This window comes from Pongo abelii, chromosome 11 (genome assembly GCF_028885655.2).
Source record: "Pongo abelii isolate AG06213 chromosome 11, NHGRI_mPonAbe1-v2.0_pri, whole genome shotgun sequence".
In the NCBI taxonomy this organism is placed as follows: domain Eukaryota; kingdom Metazoa; phylum Chordata; class Mammalia; order Primates; family Hominidae; genus Pongo; species Pongo abelii.
In genome coordinates this window covers 17,252,505-17,277,790 of record NC_071996.2, presented here as the reverse complement: position 1 = coordinate 17,277,790, position 25,286 = coordinate 17,252,505, and the positions used below count along the sequence as shown (strand labels likewise).

General features: G+C 47.5%; 1 protein-coding gene across 13 annotated transcripts in view; it reads left to right on the top strand.

The window, feature by feature from the left end:
• Positions 1 to 15,569, top strand: part of PLEKHB2 (pleckstrin homology domain containing B2) — a 57,334-nt gene extending 41,765 nt beyond the window's left edge. For 8 of the 13 annotated variants that reach the window (XM_054548707.2, XM_054548706.2, XM_054548705.2 and 5 more), the window contains 2 exon segments: positions 5,935 to 6,043; positions 12,356 to 15,569. In XM_054548707.2, coding sequence (XP_054404682.1) covers positions 5,935 to 6,043; positions 12,356 to 12,492 — 246 coding nt within the window. In that variant the 3' untranslated portion in view covers positions 12,493 to 15,569. 13 annotated transcript variants of the gene reach the window in all.
• The last annotated feature ends 9,717 nt before the right edge of the window (positions 15,570 to 25,286 follow it).

Genomic DNA, 25,286 nt, shown 5'->3' with positions numbered 1-25,286 from the left:
AGTTTTGCTTTTGTTGCCTATACTGGAGTGCAGTGGCGCAATCTTGGCTCACTGCAACCTCCGCCTCCCGGGTTCAAGCGGTTCTCCTGCCCTCAGCCTCCCAAAGAGCTAGGATTACAGACGTGAGCTGATTTATTGGCTTTTCCTCTTCTAGGTTGTGCTTTTGCTGTCAGTTTAAAACAACATGACAAACCTAGCCCAAGTTTCTTAAGATTTTCTCCTACATTATTTTCTGAAAGTTTTATAGTGTTAGGTTTTATAATTAGTCTGTATTAATTTTGAATTAATTTTTTATAAGATAGATGTCTCTTTCAGGGCTCTGTTGAGTGTATCTCTTTCTGAGGTCTGTGGTCTGCTCCATTGTTCTGTGTTGTTACCTTCCTTTGATCCCACACAGTTTTAATTATTGTAGTTATGTAAAAAGTCTTGGAACTGGGTGGACTGATCAACACCCTCTTCGTTCCTTTTTGGAAATGTTTTAGCTATTCTGGTTCCATTAGCTTTCCATATACATTAGAATAAATTTGTTTATATCTACAATGAAATCTTGTAAGGCTTTTGCAGGAATTGCCTTAAACCTGTGTCATATTTATTTGGAGAATAATGACATCTCTATTGAATGTTGAATCTTCCAGTTATAAACATGGACTGCATGTGTATTTAGATCCTCTTTGATTTTTTTCATCAGCATTTTGAGGTTTTCAGTATAAAAATCCCATAAATGTTTTGTTAGATTTACAAGTGTTTCAGTTTTTTTAGTGATTGCTTATGGTATTACATTTTTAGTTTTAGTTTCCTTTGTTTATTGCCAGTATAGAGAAATAGAGTTGATTTTTGTAGGTTGATATTGCAGCCTGTAAACTTTTTCTTTTGAGACAGAGTTTCTCTCTTATTGCCCAGGCTGGAGTGCAGTGGCGCAACCTTGGCTGACTGCACCCTCCGCCTCCTGGGTTCAAGCGATTCTCCTGCCTCAGCCTTCCGAGTAGCCGGGATTACAGGCACGCGCCACCACACTAGTTTTTTGTATTTTTAGTAGAGATGAGGTTTCACCATGATGGCCAGGCTAGTCTCGAACTCCTGACCACAGGTGATCCACCTGCCTCGGCCTTCCAAAGTGCTGGGATTACAGGCATGAGCCACGGTGCCTGGTCGGCGCCTGTAAACTTTCTAAGCTCACTTACTCTAGTTCCTTTTTCTGTAGATTCTTTAGGATATACTACATAGGCAATCATGTCATCTACAAATAGGAATCTGTTTTCTTTATAACCTTTATGACTTCTGTTTCCTTACCTTGCCTTGTTGCCTTGGTTAGACCTTCAAATATTATGTTGACTAGCAGTAGTAAGAGAAGACATCCTTGCCTTGTTCCTGATTTTAGTGGGGATGTATTCAGTGTTTTTTTTTTTTGAGATGAAGTCTTGCTCTGTCACCCAGGCTCTGGAGTGCAGTGGCAAGATCTCGGCTCACTGCAAGCTCTGCCTCCCGGGTTCACGCCATTCTGCCTCACCCTCTCAAGTAGCTGGGACTACAGGCACCTGCCACCATGCCCGGCTAACTTTTTTTTTTTTTTTTTTTTTTTAGTAGAGACGGGGTTTCACCATGTTAGCCAGGATGGTCTCGATCTCCTGACCTTGTGATCTGCCCACCTTGGCCTCCCAGAGTGCTGGGATTATAGGCGTGAGCCACCGTGCCTGGCCAGTGTATTCAGTTTTAAGTATGCTTTCATTTATTATGAATGTACTGTTTAATTCAGTATTTAATTAGTATTGAATTTAGTATTTAGTTTTACACATGCATATATTTAGTATTTAATGCATTCATTAAGTATGCTGTTAGCTGGAGGTTTTTTATATTCTTTATCAGGTTTAGGAATTCCCTTTTTTCTAGTTTCCAGGAGTGTTTATCATGACTGGGTGTCAGTTGCCTGCCTGCCTGCCTGCCTGCCTGCCTGTCTTCCTGCCTCCTCCCTCCCTCCCTCCCTCTCTCTCTCCTTTCCCTCCTCCCATCCCCTCTCCTCCTCTCCTCTCCTGTCCCCGGACCCCCTGAGAGATGAGGTCTCTCTCTCTTGCCCAGGATGGAGTGCAGTGGTACTATCATTAGTTCACTTCAGCCTGGAATTCCTGGGCTGAGGCAGTCCTCTTGCCTCAGCCTCCTGAGCCACCATGGCTGTAAAATTATTATTATTGTTATTTTTGTAGAGACAGGGTCTTGTTCTGTTGCCCAGGGTGGTGTTGAACTTCTGGCCTCAAACGATCCTCCTGCCTGGGCCTCCCAAAGTGATTTTGTTAAATACTTTTTCTACAGTAATTAATATGATCATGAGGTTTTTCTTTTCTTTTTAGCCTGCTAATATGGTGGATTATAGTGTTTGGTTTTCACATACTGAACCAGCCTTGCAGTCGCTGGAATAAAGCCTCCTTGGTCATGGTGTATGATTCTTTTTATTTATTGCTGAATTCAATTTGCTAATATTTTTTAAGGATTTTTGCATCTATATTTATGAGGGATATTGGTCTATAGTTTTCTTTTTTTGTACTTTGTTTTATTAAGGCAATACTGACCTTATAGAATAAATTGGAAAGTGTTTTCTGCTCTTTTCTTTTCTGAGAGAAATTGTGTAGAATTGGCGTTAATTCTTCTTTAAAATTTGGTAGAAATCTCCAGTGAAACTATCAGGGCCTGGATATTTCTTTTTTGGGAGATTTTAAGTGACAAAATCTTTTTTCTTTTTTCTTTTTTTTTGTTTTGAGTTGGAGTCTTGCTCTGTCGCCCAGGCTGGAGTGCAGTGGCGCGATCCCGGCTCACTGCAAGCTCCGCCTCCCATGTTCACGCCGTTCTCCTGCCTCAGCCTCCCGAGTAGCTGGGACTACCGCCACCTGCCACCACGCCCGGCTAATTTTTTTGTATTTTTAGTAGAGACGGAGTTTCACCGTGTTAGTTAGGATGGTCTCGATCTCCTGACCTCGTGATCCGCCCACCTCGGCCTCCCAGAGTGCTGGGATTACAGGCGTAAGCCACTGTGCCCGGCCTCTTTTTCCTTTTTTTGGCTTAACCAACACACATCTGTTTGTCACAGTTCTGGAGGCTGAAAGCCCAAGATCAAGGTGCTGGGCAGCATTGGTTCTCCTGAGGCCCCTCCTGCGCTTGCACATGGCCACCTCCTCCCTGTGTCCTCACATGACCTTTCTTCCGGGTCCACCGCAGATACAGCTTTCTTATTAGTGACTGGTCTACTCAAATTCTCTAGTTTGTATGGAGTAGGTTTTGACAGTTTGTAGTTTTTGTGGAATTGTTCCTTTTCTTATAAGTTGTCTGAGTTATGTGTGTAGAGTTCTTTATAGTGTTTTCTTATTATCCTTGTGATGTCTGCAGAGTCTATAGTAAAAATCCTGCAGTTCATTCATTCCTGATACTGGTAATTTGTCTTTGCTCTTTTTGACAGTTTACTAAAGGTTTTATTAATTTTATGAATAGTTTCAAAGAAATAGCTTTTCATTTTATTCACTTTTTCTGTCTCTCAATTCATTGATTCTACTCTTTTCTTTCCTTCTGCTTGCTCTGTGGACTTTGGTTTTCAAAAGTTTGACTATAATGTGTATTTGTGTAGATTTCTTTGGGATTATCCTGTTTGGTATTCATTCAGCTTCTTGAATATATAGGCTTGGGTTTTTGCTAAATTTGGGAAATTTTAAATCATTATTCTTGAGTGCTTTTCCAACCTCAGCCTCCTTCTACTCTCCTTCTGGCACTTTGATAACATCCCTGTTAGTCTCATGTGTCCCAGAGATGCTCATTTTTTTTTTTTTTTACTTCAATCTATTGTTCCTCTGTTGTGTTCTGATTGGGTAATTTCTATCCTTTATATTCATGTTTATGGATTCTTTCCTTTGTCATCTCCATTATGTTGTTGGGCCCATTCATTGAACTTTAAAAATTGGTTATTGTATTTATTAGTTCTGAAATTTTTATTTGGTTATTCTTTATATCTTGATATATAAAAAATTGAATGTATGTCTTTATATACTTTTTACTGAGATTTTTGTGTTTTATGGTAGATATTTTATATTTTTTATTTATTTCAAGTGTGTTCATAATTGCTTGTTGAAAGGTTTTTATGATAGCTGCTTTAAAAATCTTTGTCATCTTTGTGTTAGTGTGTTTTGTTGTTGTCTTTTCTCATTTAGTTGAGGTCTTCCTGGTTCTTGGTATGATGAATGGCTTTTGATCAAAAGCTGGACATTTTAAGTACTGTAAGACTCTGAATCTTATTTAAATCTCATGTTTTAGCAGACCTCCTTCTGGGGAGCTGCTTTATTGCTGCCAGGTAGAGGTGGAAGTCCAGGCTCACCTTGAGCCTCCGTTGATACCCATGGGCCAAGTTTCTTGTCACTGCAGAGGGGGTTGTGAATTTAGGTTCTCACTAGATCTCCACTGAGCCCACCCTGTCTGAGAAGAGGAAAGGCTCTTATTGCTTCCCCCATAGCCTCCACTGACACCACGGTTGCCACTGAGAGGTCCTGGAAGGACTCACTCCCCACTTGGTCTCTGCTGATCCCATCTCAGTGGAATAGGGAGGACACCTTATTTCTGCTGGGTGGGGGTGGGGTTCTGGCTCCCCACATGGTCTCCATGGACACCACCGAGCAGGATGGGGGTGTTTTGTTTCCATCTGGCAGGGAAGAAATTCTCAGCCCCCAACTCAGTCTTATTTGACGGTGTTCCGAGGGCCCGGCGGTGCCTTGCTATTTGGCCTGCTGAGCATGGAAATTCAGGCTCTTCACACTTTGCCTTTGCTGATGTGAAGCTGAAGGCTTTTCTGTGGTGGTTCCCTGGAGTAGAGAGGTTATTGTATAAAATGTTCTGTCTTGCTAGGTTGCCCCTTTCCTTCTTAGGTTCTTTGTTAAAGAGAGCAGCTCTTCTCCGGGTCTTTTTGATCTGCACTGATTGGCACTTCCAGCTTGCCACCTTCCCCATTATCCAGTTTGGGATGTGTGAAGCAAAAAGGAAACCCAGGTCCTCCCTCAGATGCTAAAGTTCCTCGCCTGTCTGTCTTCTCCTCACTCTTCAGTCTTCTTGTGTTTGCTTTGTATATAATGACCAGAAATTGTAGTTGTACTTAGCAGGAGGACTACAGGAAAGAATGTCTACTCCATCTTCTAGAAGTGGGAGTCTTGTCTCCTGCTTTTGTAAGATAACAGGTTTAGATCTACACACACGTTTGCCTGGCTACACCTCTGTTCTCCCTTATCAGAGCACTTGTCACAGAACGATATTAATTGTGCAAGTATGTCTGATCTCCTCTCACCTGTGAGTACGCAAAGAAGGCCAGTCTTTGATTTCAGTATTTCTCAGCACATAGTGGTCATTCACTGCCAGTGGAGGCGGGTCTGCTGCATGTTTCTCGCCATGTCTTTTCATAGGTGTGTGCAGCCAGAAAACCATCAGTCACCTGCCCAGGTACCACACCTCAGGGCACCCTCGTCTTCCGTATTGTGCCTGGAATTGCTGAACTTGGGCCAGAGAGCATTCTGCTTCTAGGCTGCCTTTGCCTGCAGAATAGTAGTTTTGGTGACTCTCATTGTCACCTGGTCCAACCTTACCATTTTACAGATGGGCAAAGGAAGGCCCAGGTGACTTACTGAAGGTCAGGTTAACAGCACAGCTGAATTGAAATCCAAATCTCATGCAAGTCCAGTTCTCTTCTTTTGTTGTGTTTTTCTGCCTTCATTCTGTAGCCTGAAAGTGGGCTCCAATTGTAGCTTTTGTTTGTTTTTTAGTAATTTTAAAACGGGGGGCCTAACCACACTGTTTCATGTTTTGTTTTGTTTTTTTAATTGACTGTTGAATTTTATTGATTGCAACCTGGAGACCACAATTTTAATACATTACCAGAGGTTTCACAATTGTATTTCTAATGGGCCTGTTTCTTTTCAGCAGGCTTACGGCTATGGGCCATATGGTGGTGCGTACCCGCCAGGAACTCAAGTTGTCTACGCTGCGAATGGACAGGCGTATGCCGTGCCCTACCAGTACCCATATGCAGGTAACTCACGCCGGCCTTTCATTCCTCATTTCTCTTCATTTGCTGAGTAGACCAGAGAGACCTGTAAACATTTTTATTTTTCAGTTTAAGGTTAAGTGAGCTATGTTTTCTGGTTGTAGACTACAAATCACTCTGTTACTACGCTTTAAGAAAGCCTTTGGTAGTTTCATACTGCTCTGCAAAGCTAGAGTAGGCTTGATTTTTAGAACTTGGCTTTTGTGTCTGGATTAGTTCTCAGAGAATTTTGTACTTATTGGGATTCACTTACATTAAGAAGCAACCAAAGTAAGAGGCCTATTTTAAGGGATGAGAGGTGACCTTTCAGCTGTTCTCCTGGTGACGTCCTTGGAAAGTTGTCACTACTGAGGTGATGTTCTGTTTCACAGTGGAGTAGAGGCCTGGAAGGGCTTGTATTTATTCTGGGCTTGGAGTCTGTTCTTTCTATTCTTCACCTCACATGAAACACTTGGCAGGCATGAGTAACTGGTGTAGGGGTATCATGTCCAGGTCTCCTGGGCAAGGGGGTCGACAGGGTGGAGGTGTGGGACAATGCTGGCCACTGCTGGGGCTGCAGTGAGTGTTGGGAGGGCAGAGCTGTGGCCGATGGCCCCTGTGAAGTGAGGCTGGGCAGGCACAGTGGGCACAGCACCATAGTGCAGGTTGCACAGGTGGGTGGGCTGGAGCCAGAGGCTGAGCTCAGGAGAGACAGGAATGTGGGGGTTTGCAGGAGGAGGAGTAGTCCGGGGCTGTGAGCAAAACTAGCATGGTGTCTCAGCGCAGAGGCAGTGGGAGACGAGCTGGTACCAGAAAGGTGGGTCACTAATAGTGGTGCCCAGAGAAGTCAAGGAGGCCTCCAGGTTACAATCTTAGATGGTGTCCTTGTGGTTGGTGGTGGTTGCTTTGGCTTTTGATGCATTTAGCACTTAAAATGGGTTCTGGAGTAGAAATAGAGAAATCTCATACTCCTCTATTCTGGGAATCTGAGGCACATTCACTCAACTAGCACAGACTTTGGAGGATCCTGCTTTGCTTGACTTTTTTTCTTGTCAAGTTGAAAACCGTTAAAATGATAATAAGTAGGCCGGGCACGGTGGCTCACGCCTGTAATCCCAGCACTTTGGGAGGCTGAGGTGGGTGGATCACAAGGTCAGGAGATCGAGACCATCCTGGCTAACACAGTGAAACCCCATCTCTACTAAAAATACAAAAAAATTAGCTGGGCATGGTGGCAGGCACCTGTAGTCCCAGCTACTCGGGAGGCGAGGCAGGAGAATGGCATGAACCCGGAGGCGGAGCTTGCCCACATCGCATCACTGAACTCCAGTCTGGGTGACAGAACGAGACTCCGTCTCAAAAAATAATAATAAGTAATTATGACAGATTAAATATTTGTCCATTGTCTTGTGAGCCTAGCACAAATACTTTTGTTTGAATTACAGTAAGTCCTCACTTAACATCAACAGTAGATTCTTGGAAACTTACTTTCAGTGAAACAATATGTAATGAAACCAATTTTTTGGTAGACTAATTGGTATAAACAAGAGTTAAGTTTCTGTGGCTTATTTCTGGTCACAAAAACATCACCACTTCTAATATTAACCATTGAAATTAATGTGAGCTATACATACATGTAAGATTAATAAAGACAAGTAAGATAATTACCTAGTTATTTCAGTTCATGGCCATGGGTGGCTGGACCCTCTCCCAGCAGCTCAGGGCTTAAGGTGGGAATCCACCATGGATAGGATGCTATCTCATTGCAGGGCATGTTCACCCACACCCCCTCTCACTCCAACTGGGACAGTTTAGACATGCTGATTCACCTAAGGGGCACATCTTTGGGATGGGAAGGAACTGAACTATCCCAAGAAAACCATGCAAACGTGGAAAAAACCTTCACACTCCACACAGGCGGTGCCCCAGAGGGGAATCCATTCTTTTCTTCTTATCAATGTTATAATGAAACTACATTAAATGAAACAGTGTTATTTGAGGACCTCCTGTACTTCCTCCATATAAAATATTTTCTCCTTATAATCATGCATTGTATTTCTAGTCTTGTTTTTAAATTATATGTATTGAATTCCAAGTGCTATGTAATACTTATAAGTATTTTTAGTAATTGTCTATTATCATATTGGGTGATGTATTACTAAACCTTCCAGTATTGGCTGTTTTTTTACCCTCTCTTTCTTTTTTTTTTTTTTTTTTTTTTTTGCTATTGTAGCTACTTCTTTGAACATCTTAATCATTTTCCTTTTTGTTCTTATTGAATATGCATTAGAATATGTTTCTTTTTTTTTCTTTTTTTTTTTTTGAGATGGAGTTTCACTCTTGTTGCCCAGGCTGGAGTGCAATGTCATGATCTCGGCTCACTGCAACCTCCGCCTCCTGGGTTCAAGCAATTCTCCTGCCTCAGCCTCCCAAGTAGTAGCATGTGCCACCACCCCTGGCTAACTTTGTATTTTTAGTAGAGATGGTTTCACCATGTTGGCCAGGCTGGTCTCAAACTCATGATCTCAGGTGATCCATCTGCCTTGACCTCCCAAAGTGCTGGGATTACAGGTGTGAGCCACTGTGCCCGGCCTAGAATCTAGTTCTTTTTTTTTTTTTTTTCCCCAAATAGACTATATCTCTATATGCAGACAGGCCCCAACTCAGGATGGTTTGACTTAATGATTTTTTGACTTTACGATGGTGTGAAAACAATGTACATTTAGTAGAAACCGTACTTCAGGTACTCCTACCCCCATTCTGTTTTTCACTCTCAGTATAGTACTCATTCAGTTACGTAAGATCTTCAACACTTGATTATAGTAGGCTCTGTGTTAGTTGATTTTCCCAGCTGCAGACTAGTGTTAGTGCTCTGAGCAGCTGAAGGTAGGCTATGCTAAGCTATGATGTTTGGTAGGTTAGGTGTATTAAATGCATTTTGACTATGATGTTTTCAACTTATGATGGGTTTATTGGGAGGTAACCCCATTTGTAAGTTGAGGAGCATCTCTATTAACATGTCAGAAGGCATAGACATTTTTGAGGGTTTTTTTGGATGTGATTTAAAAATGTAAACGTTTTCAAACATAAAAAATAGGGATGATGGTATAATGAACTATCATGTGTCCATCACTGGCTTCAGCAGTTACCATATCATGTCTAATCTTTTATCCCTACCTCAGCCTCCTTTCTCTACCTCTGGATTAGTTTAAGAGACATCCCAGATTTTTAATCATTTCATCTGTTAATATTACATTAAATCTGGATAGCATTTTGTCAAGTTGATCCCAGAATGGTTTACCAACTTATAATGCCACTAGCAGTTACTGATGCAGTGGTTTATCCGTGATCCCATAAAGATGGCCTGTTGTGCTCTAAAAGTTTTGATAGCTTCAGTAGGTCTCAAGTGGAATCATCGAGTTGCTTTAGTTTATATCCCCTTTTACGAATCATTTTCCTTTGCACATTTTTCTGTTGGGATCCTATGGGATGGTGAGTTTTAAGCCGTAGCCTTGCCACATGAGAGCCAGCCTCTTTCTCAGCTTCCAGCCCACAGAATAGGGCAGTTGCCGCTGTTTCTTACTGTATAGAGAGCACAGATATTGCGGACCTGGTTGTTTAGGGCACTTCTGGAAATGAGTCCATCCTTGCCCTTGGCTTTTGTAAGTAGAGTAGAAGTAGCACTCTCACAGGCAGTACCCGGAATGCTTGCCACATAAGGGGCTGAGTCAGTGGGCATTATGGCCAGCCTGCCTCAGGGTGGTGACCAGGCAGCCCCCAGACCTGCTTGCTGTGGAAGGGTCAGGTGGGTTTGTGGTCGATACATAGCAGCTTGTGTTGACAACCAGATGGGTGCTTTGCCACCTCCATGCCATCCTGTCTGCCAGGGTCTCACTGCCTAGAGCTAGTCCACAAGAACCCTCCTAGTCATGCACAGAGCTGGTTAAGGCTTTCTGTTGAGTGTGATTGGGACCAGTGGTTGGTCAGCCAATTGAGAAAGTACAGAGTACTCTAGATGTATTGTAAACATTGTGCTGTGATTTAACCCACTAGTGGGTGTTTGTTCGGCTCTCTCATGATGTGGGGTTGAGGTGTTTGCTTTGAGTTGGCTCCTTTGGTTGGAGTCTTCTATTTCTGTCTTGTAGAGACCATCCTCATGACACGTCATTGCACTGCAGTTTCCAGGGGTAAGTCTAAGAGCAGACTTCTAGATTTGGGGGCTATAGTCCTCCCATCCTCCCATCTTTTATAGTTTTCTCAGTTCCCTGATTTGATGGTAATTTGTAAAAGTAACCTTCCTTTATTTAGTTTTTCCTGTAGTATCTTAGACATAGAAACTGTGTCTGCCTTTTTCTCATTCACATTTTGACCATTTATGTAATATTAGTTAAATTAGGCAATTATAATAAGTGTGACCTGGAACCATCCACAGCTGACTCTGGCAAGGACTGAGCTCAACGCAGGAGCAGAGCTCAGCAGGAGGCACAAGAGAGTGGCCTGGTCCTGCAGCCGGGGGACCTCAGCATGACCTGCAGGGGCATCAGAATGTAGATTTTCCATGGGACCTTTTCATTAGGTCACCTCACAAGTTCTATTGTGTTACATTTGGCTAGTTGGAGTTAACATTACTGAGCATTTTAAAATGTCAGGGCTGAGAAAGTAAATGCCATAATTCCCTAGTTTTGAAATTTAAACATTGCAAAAATAATCACTTGCTTCCAGTACTGTTACCTGTACAAGATCAGCCCTTAGATTTACGGTGGTTTCATTATACTACTCTGTGCCTTTTCGGTTTTGTCATTCATCATCCTGTGTTGTATTTAAGGCATTAGTGGGTGTAACTGCATACTGTAGCCAGAGTGCCTGGGTTTGTGTGCCCTTACTGTCCTTAACCGCTGTGTGCCTCGGTTTGCCCATCTGCAAAATAGGGATAAAAGTGCACTCAGTTGAGTAAGAGCATTTCAATGGTATGTAGTGCTGTAAGTGGCTGGAAATGTTCACCTTTGTTACCACTGCGGGTTTCACTTCTGCTCTTCATCCACATGTGCATATCACTGGTGACTAGTTTTTTTTCTTTTCTTTTCTTTTTTTTTTTTTGAGACAGAGTCGTACTCTGTTGCCCAGACTGGATTGCAGTGACAGGATCTCAACTCACTGCAGCCCCCGCCTCCCAGGTTCAAGCAGTTTTCATGCCTCAGCATGGGATTACAGGCATGCCCCACTACACCTGGCTAATTTTTTTTTTGGTAATTTTTTAAGAGACAGGGTTTCACTGTGTTGGCCAGGCTGGTCTAAAACTTGCCTGGCCAGCCAGCCTTTGAACCATTAAAGGAATAGAGGATCAGGAGGAAAGTTAACCTTATTAATACCTGAGCAGTTTGAAAGCTACTTAGCTACTAGGCATTATAGCTGTGAAGCATGGAAGAGAGCAAACAGTATATTTCCAGTTGTAAATTTTAATCTTGCAAATTAAATACTAAATTTGTCTGTGGTTTGTTTTTTTGAAGTTTTCACCTCTAACATAAATGTTTATTTTTTCTCTGTAAAGACATGCAGTAAAAAAGAGTAGGCTGGGCCGGGCGTGGTGGCTTATGCCTGTAATCTCAGCACTTTGGGAGGCGGAGGTGGGTGGATCACGAGGTCAGGAGATCGAGACCATCCTGGCTAACACGGTGAAACCCCGTCTCTACTAAAAATACAAAAAATTAGCCGGGCGTGGTGGTGGGCGCCTGTAGTCCCAGCTACTCAGAAAGCTGAGGTGGGAGAATAGCTTGAACCCGGGAGGTGGAGGTTGCAGTGAGCTGAGATCATGCCACTGCACCCCAGCCTGGGGACAGAGCAAGACTCCTTCTCAAAAAACAAACAAAAAAACAAAAGTTATATGTGCAGATTTAAGGTTTAATTTAAAAATTGGTTTGCGTGCATACTAAGAAGCTAATTTGCTTTAAGTGAGCATTTCCTTTTTGGGCTTTTGTTGGGCACTGTGTGTCTCCCATGTTCCCCATTTGTCTGCCACCCAATAAGCATGGTGTCGAGGGCTGAAGTAGAAATCAGAGGCTGGAATCTGAAAGCTTCATTAGGGTTCTGCTTTTTGCAGATTAGGGACTTTGGCCCTTAGTGAGCTGAGGATCTTGGTTTCCTCCCAGTGTGCGATTTCAGGGATGTGGGCCACATGATGTACCTGTTGTGGAGGAGGGCTGGGGCGCCAGTGTGGCAGGAGACAGCAGATCCTTTTTGTGAAAGGGGAACTGGTACTTTGCGTGATGTTAAACTTCACAAACCGCTGCTCAGAGATCTGCTATTTTCCTTCTCTTTTAGGACTTTATGGACAGCAGCCTGCTAACCAAGTCATCATTCGAGAGCGGTATCGAGACAACGACAGTGACCTGGCACTGGGCATGCTGGCAGGAGCAGCCACGGGCATGGCCTTAGGGTCTCTATTTTGGGTCTTCTAGGGGCCTCAAGGTCTTGATGTGCATAGCTTCTGATAACCCTGTGTGCAATAATATGATTTGCAGGGCATTTCTGTTTGTGACAAATGTTTTTAATAATACTTTTAATCATTCCTTTGAAAGTAGTGATGTCATAATTGTACTAATCCACATAAGTACCATAGAGAACGGTTTGAACTGTGCTATTTTGTTCAAACATTGGCTCTCCGGGGACACTGGCTCATTCCAAGACTGTCCTTGTCCAACTCTCAGAATACCTTATTTGAGCATACCTGTTCTGAAAGGCATTTTCTTTTTAGAGTTAGGTGTAGTGCTTAAGGGTTAATTTATTTTCATGTTATGCCAGTAGTATAGTGTTGTATGCCTAATGAGTGATTGTGGCAAGAAAAGCTACTTTCTTTCCGTTTAACTTTTTCAAACCATAGACCAGAACTGGTTGCATGTTACTTTAGGAGTTGTGGGTTGGTAAGCTCCCAGGTACTTCCCAAGGCTATGGTGTGAGAGCCCCCGTCCTGCCCTCTGGGGCTCCACAGGACCCCCGGCAAGGCCAATGGCTCAGGATGATGGGGCACAGCCCGCCTTTGAAAAATGATGCTTCAGAAATCTGCCTGACCCTAGCTTCTTCTTCTCACCTTATTCTTGTATGGCTTTGGTAGCCATACTTGGAGAACATATCCTGCATTAGGAATTGATTCAAGCCTGAGAGTTTGAGGGCTTTATCCTTTAAAACTTGGAGAAGCCGGCCGGGCGTGGTGACTTACGCCTGTAATCCCAGCACTTTGGGAAACCGAGGCGGGCGGATCACGAGGTTGGGAGATCGAGACCATCCTGACTAACACGGTGAAACCCTGTCTCTACTAAAAATACAAAAAATTAGCTGGGCATGGTGGCGGGCACCTGTGGTCCCAGCTACTCGGGAGGCTGAGGCAGGAGAATGGTGGGAACCCGGGAGACGGAGCTTGCAGTGAGCCAAGATAGTGCCACTGCACTCCAGCCTGGGGGACAGAGTGAGACTGTGTCTCAAAAAAAAAAATAAAAAATAAGAAATAAATCCTGGAGAAGCCAGAACAATAACAAACAAGTGTATGGAGGCACATTTGCTTTATTCCAAGAGGCTGTTTGAGTGTGTGTCTGCCTAAGCCTCCTTATAGCCTATTTTTCTACTTGCTGAGGGAGTAATATTAAAGGAACAGTGAGGGAGTGGAAGGAGAGCCTTAGTTAGAGCGTTCCCATTTCAGGCCTTTGGGGGGTTGCACTGTGCGGGACATGCTCTCTCATCACTCTGAAGGCCCATCCTGTGCAGAAGTGGGGCTCTGTGGCTGTTCACTGAGCACCAGGGCAGACTGTAGCTGAGCAGACTTGGGTTATGGATGGGATATGGGGCCCAGGGACCCTCAGGACACAGGGACCGGCTCAAGGTACCACTCAGCCTGGCCAGGACCCCCAGCTTTGCTTTTGTTCTTGATCTCTTTGTGATAGAGAAGCTTAGAACACTGAATTTGGAACCCCAAAATGTGAGTCTTTGGAAAACCCGTTCCAGCCTTTCTTCAAATGCTCTTATTTTCAGTATATGAAGTGTGTATTTGAAATATTCATATTTCTGTTATTTCTTGTTTTCAAGCTCTGAATTATTGCAGTTTTCTGTCCTGCATGCTTTGAACAGTGTGCTTTTACAGAGGCAGTTTAGCACAGTGAATGTCCCTGCCCCACACTCCATATGGTCCTGTTTTCCCGAAAATACACTCCAGGTAGCACAGACTTGTTATTTTGCCTGGCTGGTTACACACATGCTGTTTTGCTTTGCTGCTCAGCCACCTCCCTCTGAGGCCAACTTAGGCCAACCTACATAGGACTCCATCTGAAGCCAGACACCAGAGAAACCGAGTGATGACCGTGGGTCTGCTTTTCTCTCTGATCCTAGGGGACTTGTTGACATGGGAGTGTCTGTTACCACATGGAAGGATGTCTGTTTATCTCTCATCTCTGAATAGATGTATGACAACTCTAGTGTCCATGGTTTAAAATGTTGCTTTGAGGATTTTCCATCCTGTATAAGAAGAATGGCTTTCTTCAGATTATAATCATTATTAAAGCTGTATGTACACTTTACTTAAAAACTATTAACAGTTTTTCATGTTGCACTGGTGGTAATTTTGAACTTGGAATTACTGGGTGGGAATTCCAGGAACCACAGAGTATTGATTTTTGCTGCCGAAATGCTCTTGAGGCAGATGTCCCTGTGCTCCCCTGGCTGCTTCTGGCTGAAGTGGGGAGGTGTGGACTGAAGCTTGGGCACTCATGTGTGTCCCCTCCCCAGTCCCCATCCCAGGGGGGCCAGTCTCATTAGGCAGCCATAGATGAGCCTGGAACTTGACTGTCATTAGTGACTTGATCCTGGTATGAAATGCATACTGGGGATAAGGTTGCTCAGGTATTTTATTTCCTTGGCCACAACTCCCATAGATGCCAATGTTTTGATAGCCTCAGTTTCTCAACGATGTCTTTTGTTTACAGTGCTACACTTAGTATGAGTCAAGAAGTGCTTGAGTTAGAAGAAACTTCTTATTCAGGTTTGAGTAAGCATTTTACTTCCATGTGTACTTTTAAATAATCCATACCTTGAAGAAGTTGGCCAATGATATTATATACATGCTGATCTGATTGTTCTTTTCATTCCTTGAGTTAGCTTCAGGGTCTTGGATATTAAAGAGAAGAAGGAGAACTGTGGTTAATGTTTTGGATCATCATTTGTGAACAAGGCCAGACTTTGCCCATTTTAGTCTATCCAGGACTCAAGGTAGCCATCTGGATCATAAGAAGGTCCTGCAGTTGAGACAAAATGACCCAGGTGTATTTTCCACAAGTTTTGATCCTGTGTAATATTTCTTTTTCCTTCCCTAGTGTATGTAGCTACAAGGCATGGAATGCAGTTCCACTTTCTCCCCAGAGTTGATCTTTTTGTGATTGCTTTCCTGTCTCTAGTAGTATTCTGTTGTGTCTAGAGAACTGATTTTTTCCTACATACGCACATTGTATATTTGTAAGTGAAAATGTCAATACATTAAAGCATTAACCTTAAAGCATGTTTCATTGTGACTTCTGTTGTCTTTAAAAAATTACTTTGTAGTAACATACTCTCAGATTTTTCTGCTGTCCTGGATCATAAAAATGCCATTTATTGAGGACCTACCAAATGCTAGTATATTGTCACATCAGAGACAACTCACTGAATTCTTAGTGACTCTGTAAGGGAGGTATTATCCAAGTTCCACTGGAGGGACCGAGGCTCAGAAGTTAAATAATTTACTCAGGAGCGTGCAGGTAGTAGGTCTCCACATCTGATGTTAAAACGCCTTCTTGTTCCCTGTGCCATGTGCATATGAGAATTTGATTTCCACAAATAGCAGTGGCCTGTGTAGTCACACTCTTGGGATGGCTGTGAGAAAATGGACACTGTTTTTCCCAACCAGATCCCTCCGGCAGTGTGTGTCCAATAACTTCTCCAGCATCTTTGGATACGTGACTTTGTTTTTTGTAATATTTATTTATTTATTTATTTATTTATTTAGAGATGGAGTCTCGCTCTGTTGCCCAGGCTGGAGTGCAGTGGCGTGATCTCAGCTCACTGCAAGCTCTGCCTCCCGGGTTCACGCCATTCTTCTGCCTCAGCCTCCCGAGTAGCTGGGGATTACAGGTGCCTGCCACCACACCTGGCTAATTTTTTGTATTTTTAGTAGAGACAGGGTTTCACCATGTTAGCCAGGCTGGTCTCAATCTCCCGACCTCATGATCCGCCTGCCTCAGCTTCCCAAAGTTGGGATTACAGGAGTGAGCCACCACGCCCGACCGAAAAGCTCTATTTCTTGTTCAAGTCGCAGTCCATTGTGGGTTCATAAGGGATGAGAGGCTTCTGTTCCAGGCTGTCATTCAGGGACCAAAACTGCTTTTATCTCTTTGCCTTGGAATCTGCTGTGGGAACTTATACAACCTGCTGGAAGAAAAGACAGTGAAGACACACCCATCCTCAGCTCTGGAGTGGCGCTCCCCTTCCTGTGGTGGGAGCTAATCATGTGGCCTGGGCTCAGTGCTTGAAGGTCTGGGAGGTATCGTCTGAGCTCAGGAAGAAATGGCCCTCGCCTCGGCTGCTGATAAACACAACAGGCCATAGTTAATGACAGATCATGATGGTTGAGTATCGCCAATTCTCGGTGGAAGTTGGGTTTATATTAACTTTCCTTTGCACAGTTTTTACCGATTAATAAAGCCAGTGGTTGCAAATTACAAGCAAATTGTTAGTTCACACAACACAAATGTCATTTGGTCACAGATATTTTTGTTGCTGTTAAATCGTTTCTTTCCCTACTTACCAACTGGTGTGGATGGACCTAGAGAAGATATTCACCCTTTCCATCAAGGAATATAATTCCTCCATCCATTTGTCCTTTATTACATTAAAGTCATGCTGAGGATGACTGCGTTATTGCCCCTGGTTGTCCTGCTCCCCGCTTCCCTGTGAGCAGCCTATAAGTTCCTGCCTGGTGCTGAGCATCTGCCCATGTCATCTCGCCCACCGGAGGAACAGAGTCCAAGCCTAACGGGTGGTGTGCCATGCCTGGGGGAAGGGGGTGTGAGTGTGTCATGTTTGAGCAGGTGCTTTAGGAAGCAGAGGGGGCTTCTCCAGCCTTCTCATCATTTCCCCACTGCAGGAGCTGCCCCTCTGTGGTCCCAGATAAGACTCATGGGGCAGAACCTTCACAGCTGCCCCTCAGGGGCTCCATGTCATGGAAGGCAGGGGGAGCATTGTTTGCCGTACAGCAAAGCTGACCAGGATGAGCTGCCACCGGGTGTTGTGCCAGGTGAGGGGGCACAGCAGTCAGCGAGACCATACTTGGGGAGGGGGGCAGTGCTCCCACTGCCCAGGCCTCACCAGAGTGACAGGTCCAGATAACACCACACTTTGTGGGGTTCAGATTACACCACACCACGTGGGGCCCCAGGGTCAGGGCTTGCCCTTCTGAGCCTTTTCATGTCTGTGAATGGCTGGAGGGAAGGGGGTGACGCCAAGCCCACAGGGCTGGTAGAGGACTAAGTGACCTGAGTGTGCAGGAAGGCCGAGCACGGTGCTGGGCACACTGAGTCCTCTGCAGATTTGACCCTCTGTTACTCTTTTCCTGGGCTTCTCTTCTGTTATTTGTAAAGCTGGGTGACAGTTGGTGTCTCCATAGCCCTGAAAGATGTGACCACTCACTTCTTGTTCTCATGGCCAAGGAAGGCCCTGCCACGCCTGAGCTTTGCAGGTGGGAAGGGCTTCCTCTGCCCCTCCACGGAATGTAAACATGGAGTCTTGGCATTTCTGTGTTCCTAGGACCCTTTATTGGTCTTTGCATAATCCCCCACTTTTACTCTTCTTGCAGAGCTTTCTCCCTTCAACCACTAGCCTAAGCTGGGGGTGGGGGTAATGAGGCATGGTGGCAGTGATGCCTGGCCTGAGCCATCACTGGGCATTTACCAGCTGCGTGCTCTGGGGGGCGGCTCGCCTCTGCGTTTCCCCTTTTGTTTATGACAGGTGCAGTAGGAGCACCCTGAAGGACTGTGATGTGCATTCACTGAGTCAGCACAGGTGGGAGGAGAGTGGTGCTGGGAACCTTTGTAACTGCTGACAATAAATGTTTCTTATGACGCAGGCTTACAGATGAGGGACAGACGTCGTGTGCCCTGAGGTGCCTGGGCAGGCCTGAGGTCCTGCCTGGCTTGGTGGCTGGCTCTGGGACCTGTGGGACCCCAGCAGGCAGGGAGGAGGCAGTGTGGGCTGGGCTGGGGCACAGGCTACTCTGCTACCTTGCTCTCATATTACCTGGTATTGGGGGCACAAGTTGGCCACCTTGCCAAGGTCTCAGGAATCCTGAGGTCCAAACTCCAGTGGCCAGGAGCAGGTTAGAAATGCATATTCCTGGCCGGGCACAGTGGCTCACACCTGTAATCCCAGCATTTTAGAAGGCCGAGGCGGGCGGATCACGAGGTCAGGAGATCGAGACCATCCTGGCTAACACGGTGAAACCCCGTCTCTACTAAAAATACAAAAAATTAGCCGGGCATGGTGGTGGGCACCTGTAGTCCCAGCTACTCACGAGGCTGAGGCAGGAGAATGGCGTGAACCTGGGAGGCGGAGTTTACAGTGAGCTGAGATCGCGCCACTACAGCCTGGGCGATAGAGCGAGACTCCGTCTCAGAAAAAAAAAAGAAATGCATATTCCTGGGACTTAAAGCCAAAACGTCCTGAGGGGGTCTGGTGTGGCCCGAGTCTGCATTTCCACCTGCCCTCAGGTGATTCTGTGCAGCCTTGACTCCCCTGGTCTTGGCCTCCAAGGCCTGCCCTTTCTGAGGCCTCTGCTTTCCTCTCTCCTCTCCCTCCCTGCTCAACTCACTGATGTCCACTGAGCTGCTGGACAGGCGTCCCCTCCTCTAGGAGGCCTCCTGGCCTTCCCTCCAGCTCAGCATGATGCTGAGAGGAGCGACACTGGACAGTACAGCCTCCTCCCCTCCTGTGGTGCTGCTGAGCCCAGGGACAGTCACTGGCCAGTGGGAGGCAGGAAGGGGCCCAGCACTGGCTTTGCATGGCTCTCTGGGCGTGCGCCTGCCTGGGAAGTGGGAATCAGGTGAGAGGCACCTCCTCCTGGGCCCCAGGAGAGCTGGCAGCTCCATCGGACCCTCCACTGCTATGTCATCAGAATGACATTTCCCAAACAGGTCATCTCCAAAGGGCAGTGAGCTAGGTACTCCTGGGTAGCACCCCAGGCAGGCCCTGCCCAGTTCTTTCACTAACCTGTCAGAGACCAGGTGAGCAGCTTGTGTGTTCCTGGTTCAGTCCCCTGGCAGGCGTGCTGGGCAGGGCCCATTCTCAGGAGCCATCTTGCCTACCTGGTGCAGACACACCCAGGCTATGACCTGCTCAACAGATGTGCAGCAGGGACCCCTAGAGAGGACTCTGGGGCCGCACTGAATTCAAATCTATCACTTCTGTGGGCATGGACGTGGATAGCGTGGAAACGTGGCCTCTCTAGCCTCAGTGGCCTCCTCTATAAGGAAGGTATAGTAATAACAGTACCACCCAGTAGGCACCCAGTAGGAGCACAGACATCCCTCCATTCCTTTCCCAGACCCATGGCTTGGTCCCAGACCAGCAGCACAGCAGCCTCTGGGAACCTCTTAGAAATGCTGATTTTCCAGCAGTTCTGGATCTCCCGAGGCAGTGACAGCCCTCAGAGTGATGCCGTTACAGGTTCAAATTTGAGGACCAGTGGTCTAGAATGGACTCCCTCTCTCCCACTCCCCCTTTCTCTCTCCCCCTTCCTGCGCTCACTCCTGCTCAACGGCACTTCCTCTGTGCAGCTGTTGGTTCTGAGGGCTGCCACCAGGTGTCAGGGCAGCCTCAGGAATGTTCTGGTTGTCACACCTCTCCCGCCAGCCTGGCCCCTGCTACATCTCAGGAGAGGTCCTGAGAGGGTAAAGGGCTTCTGAGATTCTCACAGGATGAATGCTTCCCTGTGCTTTTCTGACTGCTCAGGGTGAGTCATCTGGGCCGGAAGGTGGCAGATATGTCAGCGTCCTGTGTGGTGGGGACAGGGAGAGCCCCACAGCACCTAGTGGGATGTTGTGAGATTTGCAGGGCACGCCCAACTCCTCCTCTACTACTGCCGAGTCCTCACTCTCTTATTCTGCCCTACGAGGCTTCTCCAACCACCCTGCTGTGTCCCCATTGTGACTCCTGGCCAGGGCCTCTGACCCTCCACCCAGTCCAGTCCTCACAGTGGGGGGCCTCCAAAGGCCTGTCCTGCTGTGCCAATGCTGAGGCCGACTTTGGGCTATTGGTCCAGGCCCTGCCCGGCCCTGTAACTACACGTCCCTAACCGCCACCACAGGCTTGGTGGACCAAAAGCCTCCTCCTGAACACAGCCCACCAGGCTTTGCCCAGTCCCCTCCCAGCTTGCCCGCTCCAGCTCCCCTGAATTCAAGGCCAGCCCACACCCTCCCACGCACTGGACACCCTCCCGGGCGCCGGTGGAGGAGGCTGAGTAGGGCAGGCAAGGTCTCTGCCTGCAGCCACACCAACCCAGCGGCTATTCTCCCAGCAGGGCTGGGCAGAGCATCGGGAGGACGCCCGTGCCGCGGAAGGGCGTGTGCTGGATTCCAGGCGAGGAGCTGCTGTGCGAGGCCCGCAGGCGGGCTCAGGCGGGAGTGGCTATGGGCCGTGGGCTGCGAGGGCAGAGAACTTTGGGAAGCGATTTGGGGATGGCAGCTGTGTGGCCACACCGCGGGAGCCCTCGAGAGGGCTGGCTGCAGGGCGGCTATCGGGTGCGGGGAAGTGATTTCTGGCAGAGCTCCTGGGCCTTGTGCGGGGGCGCTCGTAGGTGATGCTGGGGGGCAGAGACTTAGGAGTGTGGTTGTGAAGGGCGAGATTTCTCCTGAACATCCGAGTGGGAGTGTCCGGAGGTCAGTTCAGAGGCCTGGGCACAGGGGTAGCAACAGAGGGGCCGGGGGCGAGGCGGGCTGGGCACGTGGAGGGCATCGGTGGCCCGGCCACGTTTCAGTGGAAAGCGGAGTGGACTGGAGTTGGGGATGGGGGAGGCCGTGAGTCCAGTTCCCTGCACCTTCTGGAGCCTCCCTCCCCAGACCCCTCCTTGCAGGGGCCGGGCCTCTCCCAGGGGGCCTCGCGCAGCGCGGGCCCTGAGCGTAGGGGCGGTGGAGGCTGAGGGTCCAGCCCCTCGAGGTCCGCGCCCGCTACTTCCGCCCTCTGAGGGGCTGTCCTTCTCTCATCGGTGCCCGCCGCGGCCCTGCAGCCGGCCCGAGAGCACGAGAGAGCCAGGGGGCACGGTCCTGCCCTCAGGAGGCTCCACGTGGACACTGCGCAGCTGGCCTTGAGGCACGCACGCGCCTGTTCATGTGTGCGTGCGTGCATGTGCGTGCTTGTTCATGTGTGCGTGCGTGTGCATGCACGTGTATGTGCATGCGCGTGTGCGCGTGCACGTGCATGCGCGCGGGCTCTTTGCCCCCAAAGCGTCACTCCTGCACCCTGCATCTAATGTCCAGAGAGGTGATTATCATCTCCACTCCCAATTGACGCCTGGCCCTGAGTCAGCTATATGAGTGGTCCAGGCCTGGCTGTACTGGGTCTTGTGTGCCACGTGGCACAACACCGGGTCTGTAAGAGAAGCCGTGCCACCAGCCTTGGGAGGCAGCGCCCTGCTGGGTGGGGTCTCCAGAGGAGAGCTTCAGAGAGAGAAAGGCCGAGCTGCCTCCACCTCCCGCAATATCCTCCCTGAGCCTCAGCAACCGCGTCTGTAAATGGGACAATGACAGCGTCTGCCTCAGAGAGTTGCTGGGGTGAGGAACGAACACACACGGGGCCCACTTAGAAGACTGTTGGGTGCAGAGTGCTCAGGGCTGCTCTGAGGACCACGTTTACAGACGAGGACTCAGAGCGGGAGATGCCAGTACAGCAGAGGCTCTCAGCCACCCTGTCCCAGAGGCAGGTCCCAACGGACCTCAGTGCCAGCTTGGACGCTGCGCTCGGCAGTTGTGGAGTTGATTAATAACATTCTGTCCCACGTTCGCGGATTGGAAAGTAATGCCTGATTAAGACCCTAAGCATGTCACTTGTGGCAAACACTCAGACTATCTTCGAGGAGGCAGCATTGACTTCAGGGCTGAAGGCTTGGCTGGTTTTCCTGGGACACACCTTGAAGGCAGCAGAAGCCCTGTTGCCAGGAAACAGGAAACGCCAAGGAGTTTGTGCTGGTCCTCAGGCCCTCAGCCCCTAGGAGGCTGGAGGTGAAGACTGGCCCTTGAGGGGGTGGCACCATGCCTGAGCATGAGGGGACACCTGGGGCACCCTGTGAGGTGGGGGCAGAAGGGTGGAAGGCTGCGGGGAGGTGGGGGTGGACCAGCTGCAGACAGAAGAGCTACACTTTCAGTTTCTCTGTTTCCTCAAAATTACTGATCAAACCCCCTGGGGTGTTGTGGCCTCACCATGCTCCAAGCCCTGACCTGGAGGGTCTCCTTCAGTGGGCCTGGGCCATGGGTTTCAGCGGAATGTGAGGATGAGCTGAGCTAGGAGTGGGTGTGGGCACCAGGCTGGCCTTGTTCTGCCATGTGCACCGGCCGTTCTCTCTCAGCAGCCCCAGGCCACACAGCAGGGATGGCAGGAGCGGGATTTCCTGAGGCCGCTGTGACTCCAGAGCCTGCCCTCCTCACCTCATGCAGCCCGTGGACATGAGGCCAGCCCTCTGCTGGCCAGGCCCGGGCCTGCTGGATGGGCACAGCACCCCTGGGGAGGTTGGGGGTGGGGACATTTATTCACTTTAGCCATGGAAGGGAGACCTGACTTAGCAGTCCTTGTGTTGTGTGGAGGCTGTGACCAAAAGTAAAGTGGGGGCTTCTTTGTGCAGTGTCTTAGGGCATTCTGCATTCATTCATTCCCTTAGTCCCTCATCAAACATGCCCTGAGCAACTAACTGCCCCACACCGGGTCCTGGGCTGGGCATGGCCAGGTGCTAGGAGCTTGTCTGGTAGCTGTGTGTGAGTCAGAAAATGGAGCCCCTTCCTCTAGTGAATCTCCTTGTGCCGGGTGATGGGCTGGAAGCAGAGTGCACCTGGACTGACCCCATCCCCGCTGGACCTCTGCCGGGCATTTTTGCTCCCTAAACAACCCCCACAGCCACATGAGGCACCCCGGGCAGTCGGGCCTCCTATAGGGGCTGTCTCATCCCCCTTAGTAGGATCCACACTTAGGGACTCCCCTCCATTGTGCCCAGGAGCTCCCACCACTACCTGGCCCGGCCGTCCACACCTCCACCTGTGCTCCATTCTTTCCACCTCCTTTATCACCCCCCATCCACCTATTGCTCATGGTTAAGCCCTGCCCTCTACCTGGCCACATGATGTGCCTGCTCTTGGCCACCTCATGGGCTCCTTGGTGACTGTGCCAGGTCAGTGCCCCTCCTGGATCTCCTGGCCCAGGAACTCCCCATTGAATGTGCCTTCACAGCCTCCCGTCAGTCCAGCCTTGCTCTGCTCAGGGATTGTGAATGCAGAGATTTGGGCCAGTTTTGAGGGTGTAGTGTGGTGGACACCTCCCACACTGCCATCTGTCTGGAGGGCAGCTTGACAGTATGTATTGAAATCCTTAAAAATGTGCATACTCTGACCATGTCTTATGGGTATCCATCTCAAAAAAGATAACCCCAAAAGGGAAAAACGTCTCCTACACAAAGTTGCTCATCATGCACACCTAGCTGAAAATTGGAAGCATCTTAAGTGTCCAATAATGGACATAAAGTAAATCATGGCACAAAGAATCATTTCAGAACTAATGGAAGTAAATGAACACCATAAAGATCATAACAGCTGAGTGAAAAACAATCAGGTGAGTGGTGCTGTGCATATTAGCTTAAAATCAATGTTGAATGCCCTCTGCAACACATTACCTTGTATGGTAAAAGTGATTTTGCAGATGCAATTAAATTAAGGACTTTGAGATGGGAAGATTATTCTGGGTTATCCAGGTGGGCCTGATGTCATCACAAGGGTCCTTGTAAGTGGGAGGCAAGAAGGGCAAAGTCAGGAGGAGGTGGGTTGACAGAAGCAGAGGTAGGAGGGATACACATTGAAGATGAGGGAGGAACCAAGAGCCAAAGAATGCAGGCAGCCTCCAGGTGCTGGAAAGAGGAGGAGCTGAATGCTCCCCCAGGAAGCTCCAAGAAGGATGCGGCACTGCTCACACTGTGATCGCTGACCTCCACAGCTGTAAATAGTAAATAAATGTGTTGTTTCAAGGCACTACATTTGTGACAGCTTGCCGCAGCAGTAATAGGGAACTAATGCATTAGGTAAGAGTCAATTTATTGGCAGGCCAAGGTGGACTGATTGCTTGAGCTCAAGAATTGGAGACCAGCCTGGGCAACATGGCAAAACCCCATCTCTACAACAAATACAAAAAATTAGCCAGTTGTGGCGGCGCATGCCTGCGGTCCCAACTACTATGGATGGAGGCTGAGGTGGGAGGATTGCTTGAGCCCAGGAGGCGCAGCCTGCAGTGAGCTGAGATCGCACCACTGAACTCCAGCCTGGGCGACAGGGCGAGACCCTTCCCCCCGCTCCAAAAAAGTGTTCAATTTCTTTAATGGCTCTAGGACCATTCAGATTATTTATTTTATCTTGGTTTGAGTTTGGTCATTTGTGTTTTTAGAGGAATTGGTCCATCCCTTTTAAGTTGTCGAATTTGTGAGTGTAAAGTTGTTCCAGATATTCCGTTATTAGCTGTTCAGTGGCCGCAGGAGCAGCAGTCACGGCTCAGCTTCATTCCTGATATGGGTAATCTGTGTCTTTTCTCTTTTGTCAGCTTTTAATAAAGATTTGTTAATTGCTTTTTTCTTTTTTAATTTTTCTTTACTAGAACAGTAGAAAACAAACACAAAGCAAGCATGGGAGGGAAATAATGAAGAGGAGAAAATAGGAAATAATGAAGAGGAGAAATCAATAAGACGAAAATTTCTCCTCTTCATAATTTCCCTCCCATGTTTAATTTATTTTGTTTTCCTTTTCCTAGTTTCCTGAGTAGGGACTTTGATTGTTGACTGGACACCTTTCCTCTTTAATTAATGTAAGCATTCAGTGACATAAAAATCTCAACACTGCTTTTGGTGTATCCCACATATTTTGATATGTTCTATTTTAATTTTCATTCAGTTGCATGTATTTTTAATTTCCTTTGAGATTTCCCATTTCACCTATGGATTATT